Raw genomic sequence first — 21,442 nt, 5'->3', positions numbered from 1 at the left:
TGTCCGTATATTATAGTATTAAACTATTAATGACTTCCATTCAGTCTGCAGTTTAAAATGATTTTGACTGCAACCACATTTGTAAACGATAAAGCTTGTAAGCTAGTTTTGCATGATGAAATAATACTCGGGCATTATATTGGTTTGCAATTTAGGAAACATCAAGAACCACTGTACTGGACTGAAACTTCTCTTCAGAACACCCGTGGAGTGTCGTGATATCTGGTTTGAATAATAAGAGTGAGGCTCTAGTGAAACTTCCGTGAGGATTTGCCAATCAATGGTAATGTGGTTTATCAACTTTTTGATCATATATTGATAAATCGATTCTTTAGAGTTTTATAGAACCTTCTGAATGACATTGTAGTTGATGATGTTCGCAAGCCAAGGAGTATATAAACCTGCGATGAAAAGAGTTTGCTCAATCCGGTAGAAGATCTTCCTCTGCCTTAGAGCTACGCACAAGTCTGCTAAAAATCACTACTAAAGCTCATTTCTCTAGTTCAAGAATTCAATTGTGCATTGGCGTAAGTAGTTTGATGCGTCACACATCAACTTCTATGGAAAGACTCCAATCTGGTGGGCTTGGTAAGCATATACAATCACACCTTTTGCTTATCATGAAAAAATAAATCCTTTTATGCGTGAAATATGCCATGCACTCCTAGTTGAAGTCGGGATATGTATCCCTTGCAATACTTTTAAAAAGTTTTGAAAACAGTACATAGAACACTCGATAAAAAAAAATACTTATTGAATCGCACGTGATAATAAGTCAGAATATAATTACTTATTAGTTCACACACGAAAAACATATTATGTCTCTTAGTTTTTTATTTGGCATCTAGGTGCAGCTACATGCTAAGTGTTCGTAGGGAGTAACATTTATTGTCGACTCTTTTAAGTGTATTATTCTTGAGAGGTCCGAATATTATTTTCTCAAATATTGAGAAAAATATAGAAGAGAAAAGAAAGTTGACCAAAGAAAAAAAAATTTCTAAACAAAGGTGTGGGGAAATAATACCCGATTATAACCAACCTGAACCCATTCGGGTCGGGTTCGGCTATAGTACGTGGCGCCCAATTTGATAGCCTGCACTTTTTGCCCTAGTGCGACCAAGGAAGAGAGAAGAAGAAGAAGAAATAGTACGCTCTTTGAATCCGTCATTCAAATCCGCTTCAGCTTCGAATTCACTGAGCTCTGCTCTCGTCTACCTCCGCCAATTCACTATTCGAAGGCCGGAGGTAAAAATTCGAGCTCGCAGTAAAACCCTAGCACTTTCTTAGTAAAATTTTCGAGGCAACGAAACGAAGATATGGATTATTGATGCTGATTTTGCTTCGGTCTTGCATTTTCAATATCAATTCGACTGTGATTTTCTGATTAGAAATGGTTTAGTTGCTTCACTAGTTTATGTTTTGAGATTAAAATTGGATTTTAGCTCCGGTGAAGTAAGATTTTGTCGATTGTGATTGTTCGAGAGTAGTAAATGCTACTGAAGAACTAAAAATTCGTATCGCTTTCGTAATTTTTTTCGGTGGAATTGGATCTGTGTTACTCTCAGCAGTCAAATGGAGCTGCATTATTATCAACATCGTAGTTTCGGTTATTTATTAATGTATGCATTTTCTTTTATTGTAGTTGAAGATATCGGCAGGATTGAAGTTTATATCGGTCTTTAAAAGAGAAAGGTGCGATGGATTTCGATGAGTATGACTATTTGGAGAAGACGGTTGAGAATCCTGAAGCGCTGACCTTGAAGGAAAATGCAAATGGTGGCGAGGAGACTTTGAAATCTGGAGAGAAAGGTCGCAGCCGAAGCTCAAGGCATAGAAGTGATGATAAGTATCACGATGGGGAGCGTCGCTCAAAACATTCAAAATCTGGTGAAGATTCGCATGACCGTGATCAGGAAATGGAGAGGGGGTCTTCTCGTCACCGTTCACAGTCCAGAGATGGAGAAAGGGACCGTCACAGGAGTAGTAGGGAACATAGAGATAGGGAGGATAGGGAAAAGGAGGACAGAAATGGCAAGGAGAGAGACAGGAACAGGGACAGGGACAGGGACAGGGACAGGGACAGGGACAGGGAACAGGATCGTAATCGAGACAAGGATAGGAGTGAGCGTGAGCGCGATACTGACAAGGACAGGGTGAAGGATAAGGATAAGGAGATGTCACGTCGAAGCAGGAGTCATTTAGAAAGGCATATAAGTGAGCGGGATGAAAGAGAGAAGAGTCGTGACATAGAGCATAAAGAAAGGGAGAAGGAGAAAGATCTATGCGAGCGGGATAAAGAAAGCAGGTATTCCTTACTCGTCATAGCTGTTTTGTTGACTTTTGTTTTTGTTAAATTATATTTTTACTTTTGTTGATGGTCTGCATGAGCTTAATAGTGGAAAAGAGTAGATAAATGAACTTCATAATATATGCAATCCTGCAAACTTGGTTTATCAGTATAGTTCGTGTTGTCTGGCTTTTGTTTCATTTGGTTATTTTTTATACTTAAGATGGGCTGGTTAGATTAGGGAACTTCTGAATTAATGAGATTGTTTACTCATTGTGCCATGCTTTATGTGGGGGGAAGAAGCATATGCTACACATAATTATATTTAAAGGCTAATCATTGAGCAAACTTTCCTTTCCTCCTTATAAATCTAAACAGTTGAAGTGATAGGAGAGATAAATTTTGGCTCTTTATGTTGGTAAGGGGTATGGAGGAGACATATGTTTAGTTCTGCATTTTGAAAGATACAATTGGTGCGATACTGCATTAATTGCCATTTGATTTGTGACTTTTAATGGAATTTTCAGTGCTAGCACTAACTTTGCAAAGAGGATATCAAAAAAGGGATTCGAAGGAGCTGTAGCATAATGTAGTTTTAGCAGTTAGATAGGATGTGGAATTTGTGGAAAGAAATACTTTTGGAGTTGTAGCTAATACATTAGGATAATCGGTCCTGAGTCACGTGCTTCTGGAATGTCTTTGAACCAATGAGAGAAAAATATAAACTTTGATTTGTTCAATTTATTCTTCTTTCAGCAGGTGCTTTCCAATCATTTCTCAGGCCTGAAGAGCCTTATACGGAGAGTCATTGTTCAGGATTTTTCTTCCAGTTTCTGTTTGTAGTCCTTCAAATCCTTCTGTGCCATCATCACTGCCTTTCATTTTCTCTGTTTTTTTTTTCCAGTTTATTATTTCGATAGTCATGTATTCCTTGAGGCACTAGTTTTGATGTATTGTAGTTCGTAGTAATTATAATAGGAGATATATGTGCATGTACATGTATATATGTATTGTAAACTGGAACAATGGCTCTTTTATACATGAGCAATCCATCTTTACAAGCCAATCACTATTTCACAGATGTTAACTTTTTTAGGACGAACTGGTTTTTAGGATGAAATATATATTAATGGTCAAATGTCATATTGGCTGTTTTATACACGAGAAATTCATCGTTAGAAGCCAATCACTGACATATGTTAACTTTCTAGGATGGATTGGTTATTAGGATGACAGATAAGTTAATGGTCAAATATCATATTGATTTGCTGCAAGAAAGGATAGCTTCTTGCATGCTTGGAGCCAAGCACTTATAAAGTTTTTATTGTAAATAAGAGTATATTTTTTCTTAACTCTAAACTCTAAACTCTTTCTATGAGTCGACATTCTGGGTTGAGTAAAATTTGGAATCTGGCTGACAAAGATTTATTAACTTCTTTCTCCTCCAGTTATATTGAATAGTTGAATATGACAATTTTAGAGATAGATTCACTAGCTAGGGTGTAGGGTTTTCTAGCTTGAATTTCATCATCAATTTCTGGAATTGTAAGGCTGGTGAACCACTTCGATTTTTTAGCTTTGATAGTAATAGGGTGGTTGTGAAGAAATTATCTGAAATTGAAAACACATAAAATCCCTTACATCATAGGAACAGTGTGAATTGGTGGAGACTTTGTACTTTAATAGTCAGATCTTTGACCAATTGTATTTTGGCCACTCGCTTCTAAACACTAAACTGACTTGACGGGGATCAATTTTTGTACTTCTTTTTTTACTGGATGTGGAAATTCATTCATTTTAAAAGATATTTTGAAATTCGTTATCATGATTATATCATTTAGTGTCTATTTCTTCATCGAAGTACAACTTTTCTTAGCCAATCAGTAGTCGTGCTTAAGTTACTTCTGATATGTAATAGCCTTAAAAATTATGAATATTAAACCCTAGATTCTCCGAACTCGCAGATATGCTAGAGCATCTTCAGATGGTTTTTCTGGCAATTGGGCCAGGTACAGCTTGGTCATCGGTCTCAAGTGTTTCCTCTAAGCTTTCAGGCTTTTATTTAGAAGCTTGCAATGCAAGTTTGAGGGATCATATTGGAGATTTAGACCGTGGGGTTATGTCATGTTATGCTTTTCGTTATACTCCCCCTCTGAAGTCAGTGCTTAATTATATTTAATCTGTTGCAGAAATGCTGGTGAGGGAGTGATGGGCTTTGCTTAGAGAAGCAGCTCATCTTCTGATGCTTGTGGGAAAACAATGTTCAGGGGTTACAAGATTGGCCATTATTTTTTCAAAGGATATATATATATATATATACATATATATATACATGCCGTTTCAGGTGCGGACGTCCCGATTTTGGCAACGGCATGCTGCAATGGTGCGGCGGACCAGCACAGCCGCACTACCCACCTCTCGGCAATCCCGTTTGTGCCGGCCGGAGCTCGATCAGTGACCCACGACGGCTGGAATCTGCAAAAATCAAGTTTCTGAGCAGATTTTGGCGATTTCGCGATTCCGGCCGCCGTGGGTCGCCGATGGAGCTCTGACTGGCACAGACGGGACCGTCAAGAGGTGGGGAGTGCGGCTGTCGTGGTCCGCCCAGCCGTTGCAGCCTTCCGTGGCCGGAATCGGCGAATCCGTACCTTACGTAAGGTACGGACGTCCGCACCTGAAAATTCTCCTATATATATATAAGATGATATTTGTATATGTGATTGCTTGGCTTTTGCATTTAGGTTATAGATGATGTCTGCAATACTTGGAAGTTGCTTTTAGTGATTACTGGACTTAGAAGGTTTTCCCTTGTAAACATAGGTACTGCCATTTTGTCTGTGTACATACAAACCGGCATTAACCCTAAGTTACTTAGATCCTTTTATGTGTGGGTTTCTGTGTGTGTGTGAACCTGTATCAAGAAACTTATGCAAATTGCTTGTCTTAAAAGCTTTAGGTCCATAAATTATGTTTTATTTTACAAGCTTTCCTATTCAGACTTATAGTTTAAAACACTTGCATCATTTTATCATCTTGGTTTGATTGAATTTTCAAGCAGAAACAAGGCTGTGCTTCAGTATTTAAGGATAAAGTTGTTCTATATGTTTGTGATTTTGTGATTTTGTGATTTTTGCACTGGGATAAAAGCTCTAACATGTTCCAGATAATTGCTACTAGGTCCTTTGATACTGCCATACATACAACTTGATGGTGCTGTTTCATTTAACATTATATTGTTGATAGAAGGTAAAAGCTCTAACATGTTCAGATAATGTATTATGAACTCATGCGATATCGTTCTCCGTTCTATTTCAAATTAATAAGATGGCAAGGGCTCTTGAATTCTTTATCTATAGAATTTGGTAATATTATGCTAAGAGCAACTTCAACAGCTTCTCTATAATTCTGCATTATTGGGAAGCAATAAATCAATATTTCTCATGGTTCAACTCCAACATCTTCACTAATCTTCAAAATCTCTAGATTTTTTCTTTAAAAATATAGTGACTGCTGTAAATTTAGGGAAGTTTGTTTTCTCTTTCCTCTCATTCCCTATTTTGGGGAGAGTTGCAGGGAAACTGTTGTTGCAAAATAGCCTTATTTTCCCCTAAAATAGAGACGAATTAATTATGGGGAAGTTGTTGGAGTTGCTCTAACCATGTGTAGTTCCCTGCAGAATTAAGGTGCATGGGTTTATTGAAAGATTATCTGCCAATTTGGAAATATTATTTTATTCGTTTTGGAACCAATGATATACTTGCTTTTAATTCTTGCATTTTCTGTTAAATGTTAAAGTCATATTTTCACAATAATACAACTTTTTGTCAAATTTTTATCTGTGTTGCAGAAGATATAAAGAAAAAAAAGAAGAAGCGACCGAACCAGAGGCTGACCCTGAAAGAGATCAGAGGACTGTATTTGCTTATCAGGTAAAACAAGTATCTTGTGTTTCATTTTTATTTTGTTTCCTGACTTCTCTATCTCTTGGTTTTTTATCTGAATTTTTGGTGACAACTTTCACAGATTTGTCTCAAGGCAGATGAACGAGATGTATATGAATTCTTCTCAAGAGCTGGCAAGGTTGGTACATTGGTCATTAACTTTCATGATTTTAAGTTACAATATGTACAGTTGATTTAATGACTTGCACATATGAACTATATAGCAGTAAATTCTGTTCCTTCCTTTTTCTAGTTAGTTAAAATGGTGTAGTGGATCAGTGTGGCTCTTTATGACCGAATCTATATCTTCTGTTAACTTCTGAAGGGCGTCTTATTGGCTATTGGTCCAGTTATTTCTTCAACTAAAGCAAATGCTGGAAAGCTCAAACCTTTTGATTTATTTCTTTTTATTGGCCAAATGCTTCATGTTTCTTTGAAAGTTTTCTGAAAACCAAGACTTATATATGCAACATTATCATGTAGTAAGTAAAAGGAGTTATATGATATATGTCTCTCTCTTTATGTTGTGTCTCTCATTCTACTTTCCCTCAGAATTGATGTTAACCTTTCCAATGTTTTTATGTTTTCCAGGTCCGCGATGTACGTCTCATTATGGATCGCAACTCAAGACGGTCCAAGGGTGTTGGGTAATTTTTTTTATGTTATCTTTTATATGTCTACGACTCTTGGTGACAATAGCTTCGAGTTTCTTTGTTTAGAACTCTCACTTCTAGAATCATACATGGGTAGGGCTATGTAAGACAGTCTGACAGCGGTCAAGTTATTTAGTCTTTCAATGGAAATGGAATTAGTTGTTTACATTTGTGAAATTTGAATTTACACGTATTGACTAAAAACCAATGAGATCTATTATATCTATTATTAGATGAAAGTAAGGCTATTTTTTCTATCAATTGGTTAATTTTGGAAATTGGTTTCAAAATGCCTTCCAGTTCATCCCATCTTGAGGTCTATATCACCCTTGTTCTTAGATTTGTGCTACAATGAGAGAAATTAGAGAATCATCGCATTATTCATTAGTTTAATTTGTTCCTTTGGACCAACTACATTCTAAACTGCATATTAATACTAATATGGTACTATTTTCTTTGACTCAACAGTTTTGATGTCTGGTTTGTAGGTATATCGAGTTCTATGATGCGATGTCGGTACCCATGGCTATTGCACTCTCTGGTCAGCCTCTTCGTGGCCAACCAGTGATGGTGAAGCCATCAGAGGCTGAGAAGAATTTGGTGCAGTCAACTTCTGTGGTTAGTGGAGCTGGTGGGATGATAGGTCCATATTCTGGTGGAGCTAGAAGGCTGTATGTTGGTAATCTACACACCAACATAAAAGAAGATGATCTACGCCAGGTGAAAATTTTCGTTTTCTGATATTGGCATCCCAACACTCAGATGAGGGGAAAAAATAATTCGGTTTCAAGCACTCCGTTTATTTTTTTTAAATAGACTCTGAATATTGATGTACTACTTTTGAATTTCTTAGTCGGTCTTTAATCTGTGACATTTATGTATGCAGGTTTTTGGAGCTTTTGGTGCTGTAGAACTGGTTCAGTTACCTCTTGATGAAGCTAACAACTGCAAAGGTTTTGGATTTGTTCAGGTGTGCTCTCCAACTTAAGCGGATTACATTTACATAATATATAATATCACATCTAAAACCTGAGCGAATAAGAAATGTGCCTACTGAACTCAGTAGTCCACTAGAGATTACCAAATTTATAACATTTAAACGTTGAGGGCAACAGTTTAATAATCTTGACGAGGATGTCTTTCCTATTTATGTATGTGTTTATGAGTTCCATTCAATATTTGTCTTTTTTCATGCTTGGTAAGATTCCTTGTAATTGTAAAGTCCAAACAAACTGATTGAGGTAATTATGCCCCTGCAGTTTCAACGGCTTGAAGATGCTAGAAATGCACTAAGTTTGAATGGCCAACTAGAGATTGCGGGTCGAGTAATTAAGGTATTTGCGATTATTGTTGCACTTTCTTCCCCCAAATTTGCTGAATCTGTATATTCTTATTCATGTACTTCTGGATCTTTTTTTTTTCTTATGTTTGCCTAGTACATATATTTTGAAGTCTAATATATGCCAGTTGTGCAATTTCATTTAGGTGTCGGCTGTGACTGACCAAGTTGGAATGCAAGATGTTGGAGCAAATGCTGCCGATTTTGATGACGATGATGGTGGTGGTCTGGTAAGACCTATTTTTCTCCTTGGTTCTAATTCACAAGCTGAGATGATTTATTAGACCTGGCTGCTCTCCTCAATAAATGTCTAGGGAGTAATCATTGCATGTGTAACGGCTTCTCTAAATTACTTCGAGGATGTCATTATTTATTATGTCAATAGTACTCTGCTTCATTTTTCTGATAAGGAAAGAAAACAATGGTTATTTCAATGGTTCAATCTGCTTAATTATCTTATCTGCTTGCCATCTTCTTATTTCTTAAGAAAATATTATAATCCGTTATATAAATGAAAATTTGTTATCCTATAAATGGTGAAAAAGAATTCGTGTCTCGTTAATCATTGATATAAAGATTGCTTTCAAGCAAGTAATGAATGTTGAGATAAAGTGTACAGCTCGACATGCATTATTATAAGTCTTGTTATTCATCACCTCCCCCTTTGGTTTAACTAGTATTGGATAGAATGGAGATGGCTTTACCGCTTTTCTGTCTGTGATCCCACCAATTAGCTCCTCCTGAATAACTTTTTTGGTTGACCCCTTAGATCCCCTTAGATTTGATTTGTAGGAAGTGCAGACATCAAAGTTTTTGCACTGCAATGTAACTGACTTAATCTGTTGATAATTTTGCAGTCATTGAATGCCCGATCACGAGCAATTCTTATGCATAAACTGGATCGTAGTGGCAGTGGATCAAGGTATGTCTTTTCTAATTGCTATACATTCACTTGTTTTGGTTGGTCTTACAATGGGCTATCTATACAGTCTTGCTGTCAATAATTCTGGTCTACCGGGTGCACCAATCCTTGGAGCTGCACCAGGAGTGTCTTCTCTTGTTGCTCCCATGGCCTCTGTTCCTGGTCTTGCTGGACCTGGTGTTCCAGGTCTTCAAATTCCTACAGCTACTGTTCTTTCTGTAGATACAATCGGTGTTCCGAGTGAATGCTTACTGTTGACAAATATGTTTGATCCCAAAGAAATTGAGGTTTGCCGCAAATGCTCTCAATATAAATTCAACATTTTGACTTCATTAGTGATTGTATTAATATATAATTGATGTTTCCCGTTTTGAGCAGGCCGAACCAGATATTGACATGGACATCAAAGAAGATGTTCAGGAGGAATGTTCAAAATATGGGAATCTGAAACATATTTTTGTTGACAAGTAAGTTTTGTTTTGCATTAATGCCTGTGTCCTGTTTCCCCTTTATAGTTCATGTCTCGACCCTCATTTTATGTTTCATGAGCAGGAATACCGCTGGTTTTGTATACTTGAGATTTGAGAACTCACAAGCTGCAATAAATGCTAGACAAGTTCTCCATGGACGATGGTTTGCTGGGAAGATGATCACAGCAACTTTCATGGTAGTTACATTTTATCACAGCTGTTTATATATTGCATATTGCACTGTATTCTCTCTGATGAAAACGGCTTCATTCATGCAGTTGCCTCAGAACTATGAGGATAAATTCCCCGAGAGCCGGTAGGATTATGCACATTGGGAATGTGAAAAAGGCATACCGGGTATGCCTGCTAGGTTCATTTTTCCAACATAGGTCCACGTGGTTGTATTACAAGAAACATTAAGGATGTCAGTTAATTGATGAGATCTGTGTACAGTTGAAAATTTTCGGCCAGTGCAATTGGAAATTACAATTAATGTTTGTAGACTAATTTATGCTCCCATTTGTGTAAAATTTTCCCAGAGTTTTTCAATTATGAATGGGTGTTGCTCGATTATAATTGCTCAAGCTGTTTGGATATGATGTTACAACCTCATTCTGATCCTCCAGTTACATTTCAAATGTTGAACAAATTGTCTTGAGGGATTGATCTTGCATCATCATTCTCATATGCTGTTTGGATATTTGTCTTCCTGTATCTGTTGGCTGCTTATATAACCGGGAGATAGAAATCCGAGTCAATTGCCTCCACATATCCAAAGCAGCCGTGGTTGCAGTTTTGAGTGATAAGAGAAAAGGTGCAGTCAAACACGACTAGTGTCTGCAACCTTTCAGAGTGTTCTCGTCATTGCCTTTGTCATTTTAAGCCATGTTAATTGTCATTCACTTTGGTATAAGTACCCCAATGTATACAAAGTAGTTGGATATTTGTATCTTTGGTTCTGCTTCTGCTTCACTTCACTGCTTCTTTCTCAACTAGCAAGCTTTGTTCAAACTTAACTGAATATTGAAAACCATCGAAGTAGCAGAGGACGTTGTGATTGTGGGAGCTGGTATTTCTGGCCTCACAACCTCCTTGGGACTTCACGGGTTCTCTTTCTTTCTTTCTTTCTTTCTTTCTTTCTTTCTTTCTTTCTTTCTTTCTTTTATATATAGTTAAGGAGTGATGCTGACATTTTGCATGCCTGCGTTTCATTATATGAAACTGTAATACAAGCTCATGTAAAGCGAAGTTGAAACTTTGGTGCAGGCTGGGCATTAGGAGCTTAGTGTTGGATACTTGGAATCGTCTGATAGCTTAAGGACAACAGGGTTTGCATTTACTACTTGGACTAATGCATGGAGGGCTTTAGATGCCATTGATATTGGTGATTATCTTTGGCAGCAACATGAGAATCTTGTTAGGTAATTTTTGACCTTGTTGCTTACTTTAAAGTTCATTCAGTCAAGTTTTCATTCTGATCAAAAGTGATTACAGGATGATTGTCTGTTTCATAAATGCTATCCTTTTCAGTAACATTACATTGGGAATGAGGTATGGGGATACACTATTGTTTGATAAGTAAGATTGATGAGATGTTCTTTCGTTTGAGAATGTAAATTATTCATAGGTCTAGATATAGGATCTTAGAAACTAGAAAGTCGGTTTTCAACCCTTGTCGATATATTGTTCCTACAAATTTCAAGAATTGAGGTTTCTTTTCTGGATTCATCTATGACTTTGATAGTCTGTCTAAACCAGTTCTTTTAAACATAACTGCAGTCAAGACTCAAGAGTGGATAATGACTAAAATATGTGATTTTTCCCTTAAAAGAGCGCGTGAGGCTTGTTGCATTCATTTATAATTTATTTATATTTGAGTACAGGAATGTGGTTTCCTCAAGAATTTCGGGGCTTCAGGCATTTGAGATGTCATTTAAGGTGAAAGGAAAACAGTAAGCTGATATTCCTCTATTTGCATATCAGTTGCTTACTTTTCAACCCCAGAATTGCTCTTAATCAACCTCTTCAAATCACTCATTATAAGTCACTTTAAATTGGAAATGCTAAAATAAGTAACTGTTTCTACCTTTGCTGATGCCTAAACCAATTGTTATCTAGATAGTATTAATTTATTTCCGTTTAATTGATTTTGTTCATACACTATCCGTATTTTAACATTCAGTGTAAGCATCCTCTGATCATTTAAAGTAAACCAAATTAATGTGCAGCGGAGAGCATGAAATTTTTTGTGTGAAAAGGAAGTTGCTGTTGGAAGCCCTTGCAAGTGAACTTCCTAGTGGCACCATAAGGTTCTCTTCAAAGGTTGTTTCCATTGAGGAATCAGACTCTTTTAAGCTGGTGCATCTTGCCGACGGAACCACCCTCAAAGCCAAGGTATTCTAAATTTCTAATGTTGCCTGTGTATATCTCTATATCTACTGTTAATGTAATGTGCTCAACCCAACTTTATTCCCATGTTTCCTTAACAAATTTGGCTATTGCTTTGGGGTTGTCACATGAACCAGTACAGTTGAGCATTCCTATATTACCAGACCAATCATAAACATTCTTCCCAAAAAAATAAAACTTTCCAGTTGTGACATCATTTGACTAAAATACCATCAGCATTTGGTTCTGCATATCCCAGAAGTTAAAGAATCCTACGAGAGCTAAACATATTCATTCAATGATTCCCTTGCTCATTGGCCAGAAAGCATGGGCCACCAACTCCTCTCGTCCTACACTGTCAACATTACTTGGCACTATATTCAACTGGATCACCCTGTAATGGGTTTGAACGACATCATCTGCTTTTTAGATAAACATAATTTTATTTATGGGTTTTGAGTCGTTGCTTGTAATGTCTACACTATGACTGAAAAGGTTTTGGTTGGGTGTGATGGAGTAAACGCAGTGGTAGCAAAATGGCTGGGCTTCAAGCCACCGCTCTTTACAGGAAGATCTGCCATTCGAGGTGTGCTGAATTCAAGAGCGGCCAATAGTTTGATCCCATGTTCATACAATACTTTGGAAATGGAGTTAGATCTTGTGTAGTTCCTTGTGAGGATAAAAATGTATATTGGTATTTCACATGGTCTCCCTCCAGCCAAGGTAATCTTGTCAGACAAGTTTTGGGGATACTTATTTGCCTTCATTCCCACTGCTCCTCAAAGTTTCATTATAGTGACCTTACACGCATTTTCTTAATTTCTCTTAATATGGTGTTCAGGTCAATATCATAACAGATAACAAACAACAATGATAAAATGTATCATAGTATTGTACCATCAGAACTTCACAATCCTTATTAAAACCATCCATATTATGTCACAATCTAAAGCAGCCTTTGAGGACTAATTTGTTGTTTATATATGTTTTGTAGAGAAAGAGCTAGAGAAGAATCCAGCTCACTTGAAGGAGTATATGTTAACCAAGCTCGAAAAGGTACCAGATGAAGTAGGAGCTGTTATGGAAAACACTGTATTGGATGCTTTTATTTCCTCTCCACTAAGATATAGGCATCCTTGGGAAGTTCTTTGGGGAAATATTAGCAAAGGTAATGTATGTGTAGCTGGAGTTGCGCTCCACCCCATGACGCCAGACCTTGGACAAGGCGGCTGCGCTGCATTAGAAGACGGTGTTGTATTAGCAAGGTGTATCAGTGAGGCATTGAAAAATCAGAGACAACATATTAGAGATAAAAGTGAAGAAGAAAAATAGGAATTTAAAAGGATTGAGATAGGGTTGAATAAGTATGCTAGTGAGAGGAAATGGAGAAGTTTTGATCTTATTAGTTCAGCTTATGTGGTTGGTTCTATACAGGAGGCTGATGGTAAAATAATGGCTTTCTTGAGGGACAAGTTATTCTCTCCAATCCTGGCCGGCTTGCTGTTGAAGAAGGCTGATTTTGATTGTGGTAAGCTGAGAAGCTCTTAACTGCAATGAGAAAATGATACACATCGTCCGTATAATGGTCAAGTATTCTTATATATCAGTAAGATTTTGTAATTCCCATCATCGTTTTAATAAGAAGGATAATTGCAGGAGTGCACTAGGAAAATGGCATCTGTATAAAATCAAAGCTTGTATTTTGGGAGTCTGTTTGCCCAGATTGTGTCGATCTGTTTTTCTTTGATAGAGTTTTACATATCTGCATATTGAACTAATATATCAGCTCAGATGAGTTATACTTTACTACAAAATTTGTAGATGGGACTCCAGACCATAAAGTTGCTTGTGTGAATAGGAAGTTGTTGGAAGCCCTCGCATGTGAATTTCCAAGTGGTGCCATTAGATATTCGTCAAAGGTAAACCATGATGGGTCGTCTACAATACCCTGAGGTATATCATACCCTCCATTACAACTTTTTGAACTCAAATTATAATTTTATTGAAATAAATTTACATTAAGAACAAAGTTACAACATGTGTTTTTTATATTTTCAAATAACTATTTGTTCATAATCTTGTAAAATGTTATAAGTGGAGTAATTACAACTAATAAAACTAGTTGTAATTGAGGGTATACCTCAAGGTATTGTAGACGACCTCATTATCAGTGCGCATCAACTCTTTGAGTTTGTATTAAACCAAGTTGTTCAGGAGGACAGTTCAAATAAATCACAATACTGATTTGATTTGGTCATTCTCTCCTATTATTTCTTCTTAAAATGGGGGAGATTGCTAGCTATTAACAGAATAATAGGATTGTAAACTTACCTTTGATGAATTCTTAAGAGTTCTGAGTGAAATCTTCATTAATGGAAAATAGGAAGATTGGAATCCAAGTTTAATTTTACTGCATACAAATCCAAAGCTGGCATACTTATCATTTTGAGGATATATATATAGAGATTTTCTCAGATGCGGACGTCTGCACCGTGCGGATTTGGCGATTCCGGTGACCGGCGACGCGCAACAACGGCGCTGGCTGTGCTCCTCCCCCTCTGTGTCGGTCAGAGCTGCAACACTGGGAGGGGAGGAGTGCGGCCATCACCTTCTGTGCCGTCGTTGCGTGTCGCCGGTCGCCAGAATCGCCGAATCCCCACGGTGCGGACGTTCGCAGCTGAGAAGCTTTGGCTTCTTGGCTACGGAGGTCCGCACCAATGGTTTTGATGCGGATTTTCATCTTTGCACCACTTTTCGATCGAATTTCCTCATCTCCACCGTCTAATATCTAATTAATATTGTGTAGATCATCTTTGCAAAATTTCAGCAAACTTGGTAATTGTTAAGACCCTCAAAATTGCGTTTTTTTGTTTAAAACATGAACGGTTCGTGTGGACAGAATTTAGTCCGTCCATTTGTTTTTCGATTTTGAGGGCCATAACAATCACTAAATTGGCTGGAATTTTGTAGAGATGATTTACACAATATTATCTAGACACTAGTTGGTGGAGATGCAGAAATGCGATCGAAAAGTTGTGCAAAGATAGAAATCTGCACCAAAACTATTGGTGCGGACCTCCACACTTCAGAAAAATCATACACATATACAAGACAATGCAGCTAAGTACGATCTACCCTGTGAGTGCATGTCTTCTTGATTGCATCGTCATTCTTAAATCATGTTCAGTTCGATGGATTACTAAATTATATATAGTCATGTGAATCTTTGTATTCTGCTTCACTTCACTCTAGTATTGCTTCTGTTTCTACTTAACACCACTGTACTCTGTAAGCTTTGTTCAGAGAATAACCCAAAACCATGGAAGTCATAGAAGACGTTGTGATTGTGGGAGCTGGAATTGCTGGCCTCACAACCTCCTTGGGACTTCACATGTATTTTTTCTTTGTTTGTTTCAGAGCTAGACATAGTGAAGCTCACACTGTGCATTTGATAACTCGAATTTTCGATTTTCATTCCTTGTAATTTCTCAAAAACTTAATAGAATGGCGATTTGTAAAAATTCTGAATATACACATTCAACTTAGTCCTCGTTTGAAGTTGGATCGATTTGAGAACCAAAAGCTTGAAAACCGATTAAGTTCTTAAGGGCTCAAGAGTTGACTTTTGACTCGTCGCTCATCTCTTAAAACTTTCTTCCTTGAAATTGTAGAGCTCAATGATACGAATTCGTAGATACATAGAATGTTTGAAACAAACGTCATACGAAAAAGTTACGATAATCAAGAATTTATAGCCTATTGTTGATATGTAACTATGTAAGTAAGAAAGTAAGATTACTACGATGTTCTGTTGTTTAAATAAGTAAATGGTTCATAGGCCTACATATAGGATCTTGGAACTAGAAAGTTTTTTATCAACCCAATAGTAATGCGTATTCGATCATCTTAAGTTTGACGATTTGGTTCTGATAATCTAGACAGTCCTTTTACTATATTGCAATCAACCAAGACACTGAATGGTAATTCGTGAGATTTACTTGTACTAAATTTTACAAGCATATGCAGTGATGCAGATGAAACTGATTGCGTAATGTTTCATACAGGAATGTGGTTTCCTCAAGAATTTGGGGGCTTCGGTTGTTTGAGATGTCATTTAGGCGAAAGGAAAACAGTAAGTCTACTAGTAACACCCTAGGAACATCACTGAATAGCATGATATCAGTTTAAGCATCATCTGATCATTTAGATTTTAGAGTATAAACTAAATAATGTGCAGTGGAGACCATGAGAGACGTGTGAAAAGGAAGTTTCTGTTGGAAGCCCTTGCAAGTGAACTTCCTAGTGGCACCATTAGGTTCTCCTCAAAAGTTGTTTCCATTGAGGAATCAGGCTACTTTAAGCTGGTGCATCTTGCTGATGTAACCATCCTTAAAGCCAAGGTATATTATAAAAGGCTCTAGCGTTTTGTGTTTTTAATACCATGATTAGTGTTACAGTGTTACTATTGCAGTGACCTCAAAATCCAGCTTTCCCCCCTGTGTCCTTCCCAAATTTGGCAACTGCTTTGGTTCTCACAATTGACCTCTGCATTGCTATAGTACCAGAGCAAAAAATAAACATAAATGATCTATGTTTTTTTTACCATATGTGCAAGAAAATTTTCCACTCATGAGATATTTCGAAAACAAATATAATATAAGATATATATATATATATGTTATTTATCATATATGCCAAAAAAAAACTTCCAGTTATGAGATTTTTTGACAGCATTTGATCCTGCAAATCTTTAACGTTGCATAGCCAAACATAATCGTTATATGAATCCCTGGCTTTTTGCTAAAAAGTCATAGACACCTGTTTTCCTAGAGTGTCAACTCTCAGCACATGCACCACTGTTTTGGTCATTCTTCCTTAACTAGTTTGGTTCCCAACCATAGTTTGATAATATTTAGTATGCAATAAGGATTTCTATTGATGAAATGATGATCATCATTGTTCGGCACAACCTATATTAACTGGACTATCTTTTGATGGGTAAAACAACACCATCTAGACGGGAATAATCAAATAAGGTTTGAGTAATTGTCTTATAGTTTCAACACTGACAGAATAGGTTTTGGTTGGATGTGATGGAGTAAACTCAGTGGTAGCAAAATGGCTGGGCTTCAAGCCACCGGTGTTTACAAGAAGATCTGCCATTCGAGGTAGTGCAGAGTTCAAGAGCAGCCATGAGTTTGATCCCATAATGATGCAGTTCACTGGGAATGGTGTTAGTGTAGTCCTAAAAGAAATTCCAAGATCATAATCCACAACATAAACACGACTACATGTTAATCATCTTAATGAACTAGCTTAATGGTTTAGTGTCAATACATTCGTCGTGGTTGAGAGACATGGCTTCGAGTTGTTGTTCCAAATCGTTGATAGAAGTAGCGTTGATCTTCTCCTTGTTACTACGCCTTGACACCATCTATGGGGCATGTCCGAATGTCTGAATATTGCGTAGTAGAAGAAGTGACCAACACACCTTATTTATAGAGAACACAAGACACCAAGAAATCTTCCATAAAGAATCTCCTTAGTATTCTTAGTCTTCTCAGGTTTAGATTTCCTTATGCAATACTAATACGGATTAATGTATTGATGATTTCCTTAACTAATGGCCTGATATACTTAACCAAATTGGATACATGGTTTCGTACAAAACAGATATCTCCTATTAATGAATCCTAGTTTGATTCTTATAGCTCAAGTGATGATAAGTCCAGTATTAGTCTAACAGTTAGATCTGGTTTCATTCTTTCTGATAATTAGAATGTTTATTGGTTCTTCACTTGGTCTCCCTCTGGTCAAGGTAAGCCTTTCACACAAGTTTTGTGGATTCATTATGTGCTTCCTTCACACTGCTCCACAAGCTTCCGGTACTAGTAACCTTACATTCCTTTTCTTCATTGCTTTAAATATATGGTTTTCAGCTCTCAGTACATAATTATCTACATATAACAATGAACAATTATATATTGTTTGATAGTATTTTACTATGACAACTCCATAAAGCTTATGAATGTATGTACGTCCATATTATGCACTTATTACCTAAAGCCTAACGTATGTGTAGGTTCTCATTTGTTGTGTATTCAATTTTTGTAGAGAAAGAACCCAGCTCAGTTGAAGCAATATATGTTAACCATGCTCGGAAAGGTACCAGATGAAGTAAGAGCTGTTATGGAAAACACTGTGTTAGATGCTTTTACATCCTCTCCATTGAGATATAGGCACCCTTGGGAAATTCTTTAGGGAAATATTAGTAAAGGTAGTGTATGTGGGGAACGTCTGCAGCACACCAGGTTTAAGGCTGCACCAGTTTTTTTCTCAAAAAGATGACGTCATTTTCCGTATAGATGACGTCATGTATCTGTTAAGTCAACCGTTTGAGAAGAGAAAAAAAATGAAACCGGTCTTACGCGTGAAACTGGGTTTCTAGTAAATGGCCGCAGTTGATTGTGGTTAAAGGTATACAATTGGCAGCTGGCATATTCTGATTAGCCAACTCCTTTAAACCTTCCCTATAAAACCCACTTTTGTACCTTCTCATTTTCCCCAACCAAAACCAGAACTCACTACTATTCTTATTCTCAGTTTCTCACTACCACTCTTTGCTCACATATCCAAGAATTAACGAGCAGAAATGGAGGGTAGCAGAATGGCCATGTTTTTCACCATCTACATCATTGTCCTTGTGAGCTTTGCTTCTTTCAAAGCCACTGCTGCTGTTGAAGATTTTGCACCTGCACCAGCTCCAATGGAAAGCAAAGCAGCAGCTCTGGCTGTTCCAGCTGCTCTAGGGGCCATCGCTTCTTTGTTGTCTTGGTTCTTTTAACTCTTTAATGCATTTTATTTGATGTTCGTACTTTTAATTCGGAAGTCTTGTTCACTTGTTCTGATGATTAATAAGATGCTTTGATTTCAGTTTTGCATCATGCACGTCTCCTCTTTTTGCCTAGTATTTCATAATTGAAGCTAATGCTTTCATTAGTGAGGTATCAAAATGAGATAACAAAGAGGAAATTAAAGACACAGATAATGAGATATCAGACCAATCATTATCAATGTGATGAAAGAGGTATAGTATTGATGCACAAGGAACATTAGAAAACATAGATATGCCATCAGAGCTACTACGAATGAGTACACTGTATACGTAGTTACGTATTAATCTGCCAACAAGATACTCCGTCATCAAACTAGAGATCACCGTTGCTTAATTGAACCAAATAGTTCATCATATGTACGCTTGGGGCCATCAGCTTTGGAAACTATCTCCACTACCTTGTAAGATGCTTCAGGAGTGACTAATGCTTCAATAGCTACTTCTGCAACCAGATCTCTGGAGATGGTACCTCCTGAATCCTGATAGTGTGTCCTGCCAAGAGAAAAAGTCAATTGAAGTGATTAGTTTATGTAGCAAGACTCCAGGCAAAATCGGAAAAACTGATACATTTTTCAGTGTTACCTCTGGCTCCATCACAAGATTTCCTGTTGGAGGTTCATTTCTCAACCACCAGGCCTTATTATTGTGTAGTTTATATCAGACTTCCTGATATAATTCTCTGCCTGAAGCTTTGCAATTAAAGTGAGACCAAATATATTAAGAAAGATGTAAGCTGGATTGAGAATCTGCCCCATTGATGCTCCATTGACTAGAATGGAACTGACCAGAATAAACCTCTTCACACCAACTTTGCGGCATGCATCAACGAGGTTAACTGTCCCAAAGTTATCAACCTGTACCAAAGATGGCCATTTTTTTAGACAGCAAAACATTAACTATCAATAGCACAACATAGAAAAAACAGATTTGTGGTTATAGCAGTATCATATATTTTAGGATTAGGATCATTGAACATTTCTGTGGAATTAAAATTGCATTGAAGCTGAGACAAAGTAACAATTTATTTCCCACAAGGTTCTTTTCATTGCTAGGCAGGGCCCTGAAATTTCATATATCTTGTAAACAAACTCTCAACATCAGTCCATTCTAAATAGAATATGAACACTTTGAGCTTGGATTTTTAGTCCTTCTGCTGGTTCTAATAGCGGATATGTTGGGATATGTTACAAGAAGATACCAAGCACTGTAGTATGGGTTGTCAACAAAGAAATACCCCTTACTGATTCATCAGGTGTTCTGCAGGTCACCGATTCTGGAATTCTTGTCATCCTCAACCATAACAAGAGCATATTTTGGTCCTCAAACACATCAAGATTTGCACAGAGTCCGGTTGCCCAACTATTGGATTCAGGAAATCTTGTAAAAGATGACAGTGATACATACCATGGGAGCTTCTTCTGGCAAAGTTTTGATTATCCTAGTGACACACTTCTTGTAAACTAAGACTAAGTTTAGACATTTCTACACTTTATCACTTAGGTTATATTCTTTATGGGTACTATCATTTTATTTAGTAAAATTTGTAATATTTCATAGTGTTTCGTAGCATTTTGTTGAATTTCGTAATATTTCTTAGTGTTTTGTAACATTTCGTAATATTTTGTAGTGTTTCATAAGATTATACAAAAATTGTTGTAATTTATAAACTAAGATTAACTTTAGAATTTTATACACTTCCTCACTTATATTAGGTTCTTTATGGGTACTATCATATTATTTTGTAGAAATTTGTAATATTTCGTAGTGTTTCGTAGCATTTTGTAGAATTTCGTAATATTTTCGTAGTGTTTTGTAACATTTCGTAGTATTTTGTAGTGTTTCATAGGATTATATTAAAAAATTGTTGTATTTTATAAACCAAGACTAACTTTTGAATTTATACACTTTCTCACTTAGATTATGTTCTTTATAGGTACTGTTATATTATTTTGTAGAAATTCGTAATATTTCATAGTGTTTTGTATCATTTCGTAGCATTTTGTAACGTTGCGTGAGCTTTCGTAGTGTTTTGTAACGTTCCATAGCATTTTGTATTGTTTCATAGGGTAACAAAAAAATGGTTGTATTTTATAAACCAAGACTAACTTTGAAATTTTATACACTCCCTCACTTATATTAGGTTCTTTATGTGTGCTATCATATTATTTTGTAGAAATTCGTAATATTTTTTAGTGTTTCGTAACATTTCGTAGCATTTTGTACAATTTCGTAATATTTCGTATTGTTTTGTAACATTCCGTAATTTTGCATAATTTCGTAATATTTCATATTATTTTGTAGAAATTTGTAATATTTCAGTGTTTCGTAACATTTCGTAGTATTTAGGAACATTTCATACTGTTTTGTAACATTTCGTAGTATTTTAGTGTTTCATAAGATTATTCAAAAATTGTTGCATTTTATAAACTAAGACTAATTTTGGAATGTTATACAGTTTCTCACTTAGATACTAATCTTTATGGGTATCATCATATTATTTTGTAGAAATTCATAATATTTCTTACTGTTTCATAACATTTTGTAGAA

At 36.6% G+C, this 21,442-nt stretch overlaps 4 protein-coding genes across 4 annotated transcripts; 3 read left to right on the top strand and 1 right to left on the bottom strand.

Annotated features, from left to right (window-relative positions):
- The first annotated feature begins 1,089 nt into the window (after positions 1 to 1,089).
- Positions 1,090 to 10,299, top strand: LOC126782004 (uncharacterized). Its single transcript, XM_050507146.1, has 14 exons — positions 1,090 to 1,245; positions 1,643 to 2,305; positions 6,135 to 6,216; positions 6,311 to 6,367; positions 6,820 to 6,875; positions 7,370 to 7,601; positions 7,768 to 7,851; positions 8,141 to 8,215; positions 8,367 to 8,450; positions 9,078 to 9,142; positions 9,210 to 9,429; positions 9,521 to 9,609; positions 9,695 to 9,809; positions 9,891 to 10,299. Exons 2-14 carry the CDS (start codon positions 1,698 to 1,700, stop codon positions 9,930 to 9,932), a joined length of 1,809 nt encoding a protein of 602 aa, XP_050363103.1. The 5' UTR covers positions 1,090 to 1,245; positions 1,643 to 1,697; the 3' UTR covers positions 9,933 to 10,299.
- A 342-nt stretch (positions 10,300 to 10,641) lies between these two features.
- LOC126784010 (monooxygenase 2-like) lies at positions 10,642 to 13,653 on the top strand (the record flags this gene model as incomplete). The annotated part of the gene is given in 8 exon segments (XM_050509524.1): positions 10,642 to 10,718; positions 10,879 to 10,906; positions 10,909 to 11,033; positions 11,496 to 11,564; positions 11,841 to 12,006; positions 12,496 to 12,586; positions 12,589 to 12,723; positions 12,995 to 13,653. Coding segments are annotated over 8 exon segments (1,245 nt in total), but the record flags the coding sequence as incomplete, so codon positions are not given.
- Positions 13,654 to 16,229: 2,576 nt separating this feature from the next.
- On the top strand, positions 16,230 to 18,261 carry LOC126784009 (monooxygenase 3-like). The gene is made up of 3 exons (XM_050509523.1): positions 16,230 to 16,400; positions 17,078 to 17,233; positions 18,115 to 18,261. Exons 1-3 carry the CDS (start codon positions 16,230 to 16,232, stop codon positions 18,259 to 18,261), a joined length of 474 nt encoding a protein of 157 aa, XP_050365480.1.
- A 787-nt stretch (positions 18,262 to 19,048) lies between these two features.
- Positions 19,049 to 20,316, bottom strand: LOC126783300 (uncharacterized protein At2g34460, chloroplastic-like). The gene is given in 4 exon segments (XM_050508744.1): positions 19,049 to 19,374; positions 19,478 to 19,521; positions 19,524 to 19,749; positions 20,137 to 20,316. Coding segments are annotated over 4 exon segments (498 nt in total). The 5' UTR covers positions 20,206 to 20,316; the 3' UTR covers positions 19,049 to 19,215.
- Positions 20,317 to 21,442: the final 1,126 nt, after the last annotated feature.

The sequence above is a fragment of the Argentina anserina genome, chromosome 2 (assembly GCF_933775445.1).
Source record: "Argentina anserina chromosome 2, drPotAnse1.1, whole genome shotgun sequence".
In the NCBI taxonomy this organism is placed as follows: domain Eukaryota; kingdom Viridiplantae; phylum Streptophyta; class Magnoliopsida; order Rosales; family Rosaceae; genus Argentina; species Argentina anserina.
Note: the sequence above shows the minus strand (reverse complement) of the source record. Positions and strands in the feature narration are given on the sequence as shown.

Excerpts from the sequence above, each read along its gene's own strand:
- LOC126784009 (XM_050509523.1), top strand. The coding sequence starts at position 16,230 with ATGTGCAGTGGAGACCATGAGAGACGTGTGAAAAGGAAGTTTCTGTTG. Across the intron at positions 16,401-17,077 it reads TAACCATCCTTAAAGCCAAG|GTTTTGGTTGGATGTGATGG; the intron begins GTATATTATAAA and ends CTGACAGAATAG. Across the intron at positions 17,234-18,114 it reads TGCAGTTCACTGGGAATGGT|AGAAAGAACCCAGCTCAGTT; the intron begins GTTAGTGTAGTC and ends CAATTTTTGTAG.
- LOC126782004 (XM_050507146.1), top strand. The coding sequence starts at position 1,698 with ATGGATTTCGATGAGTATGACTATTTGGAGAAGACGGTTGAGAATCCT. Across the intron at positions 7,602-7,767 it reads AAGAAGATGATCTACGCCAG|GTTTTTGGAGCTTTTGGTGC; the intron begins GTGAAAATTTTC and ends TTATGTATGCAG. Across the intron at positions 9,430-9,520 it reads TTGATCCCAAAGAAATTGAG|GCCGAACCAGATATTGACAT; the intron begins GTTTGCCGCAAA and ends CGTTTTGAGCAG.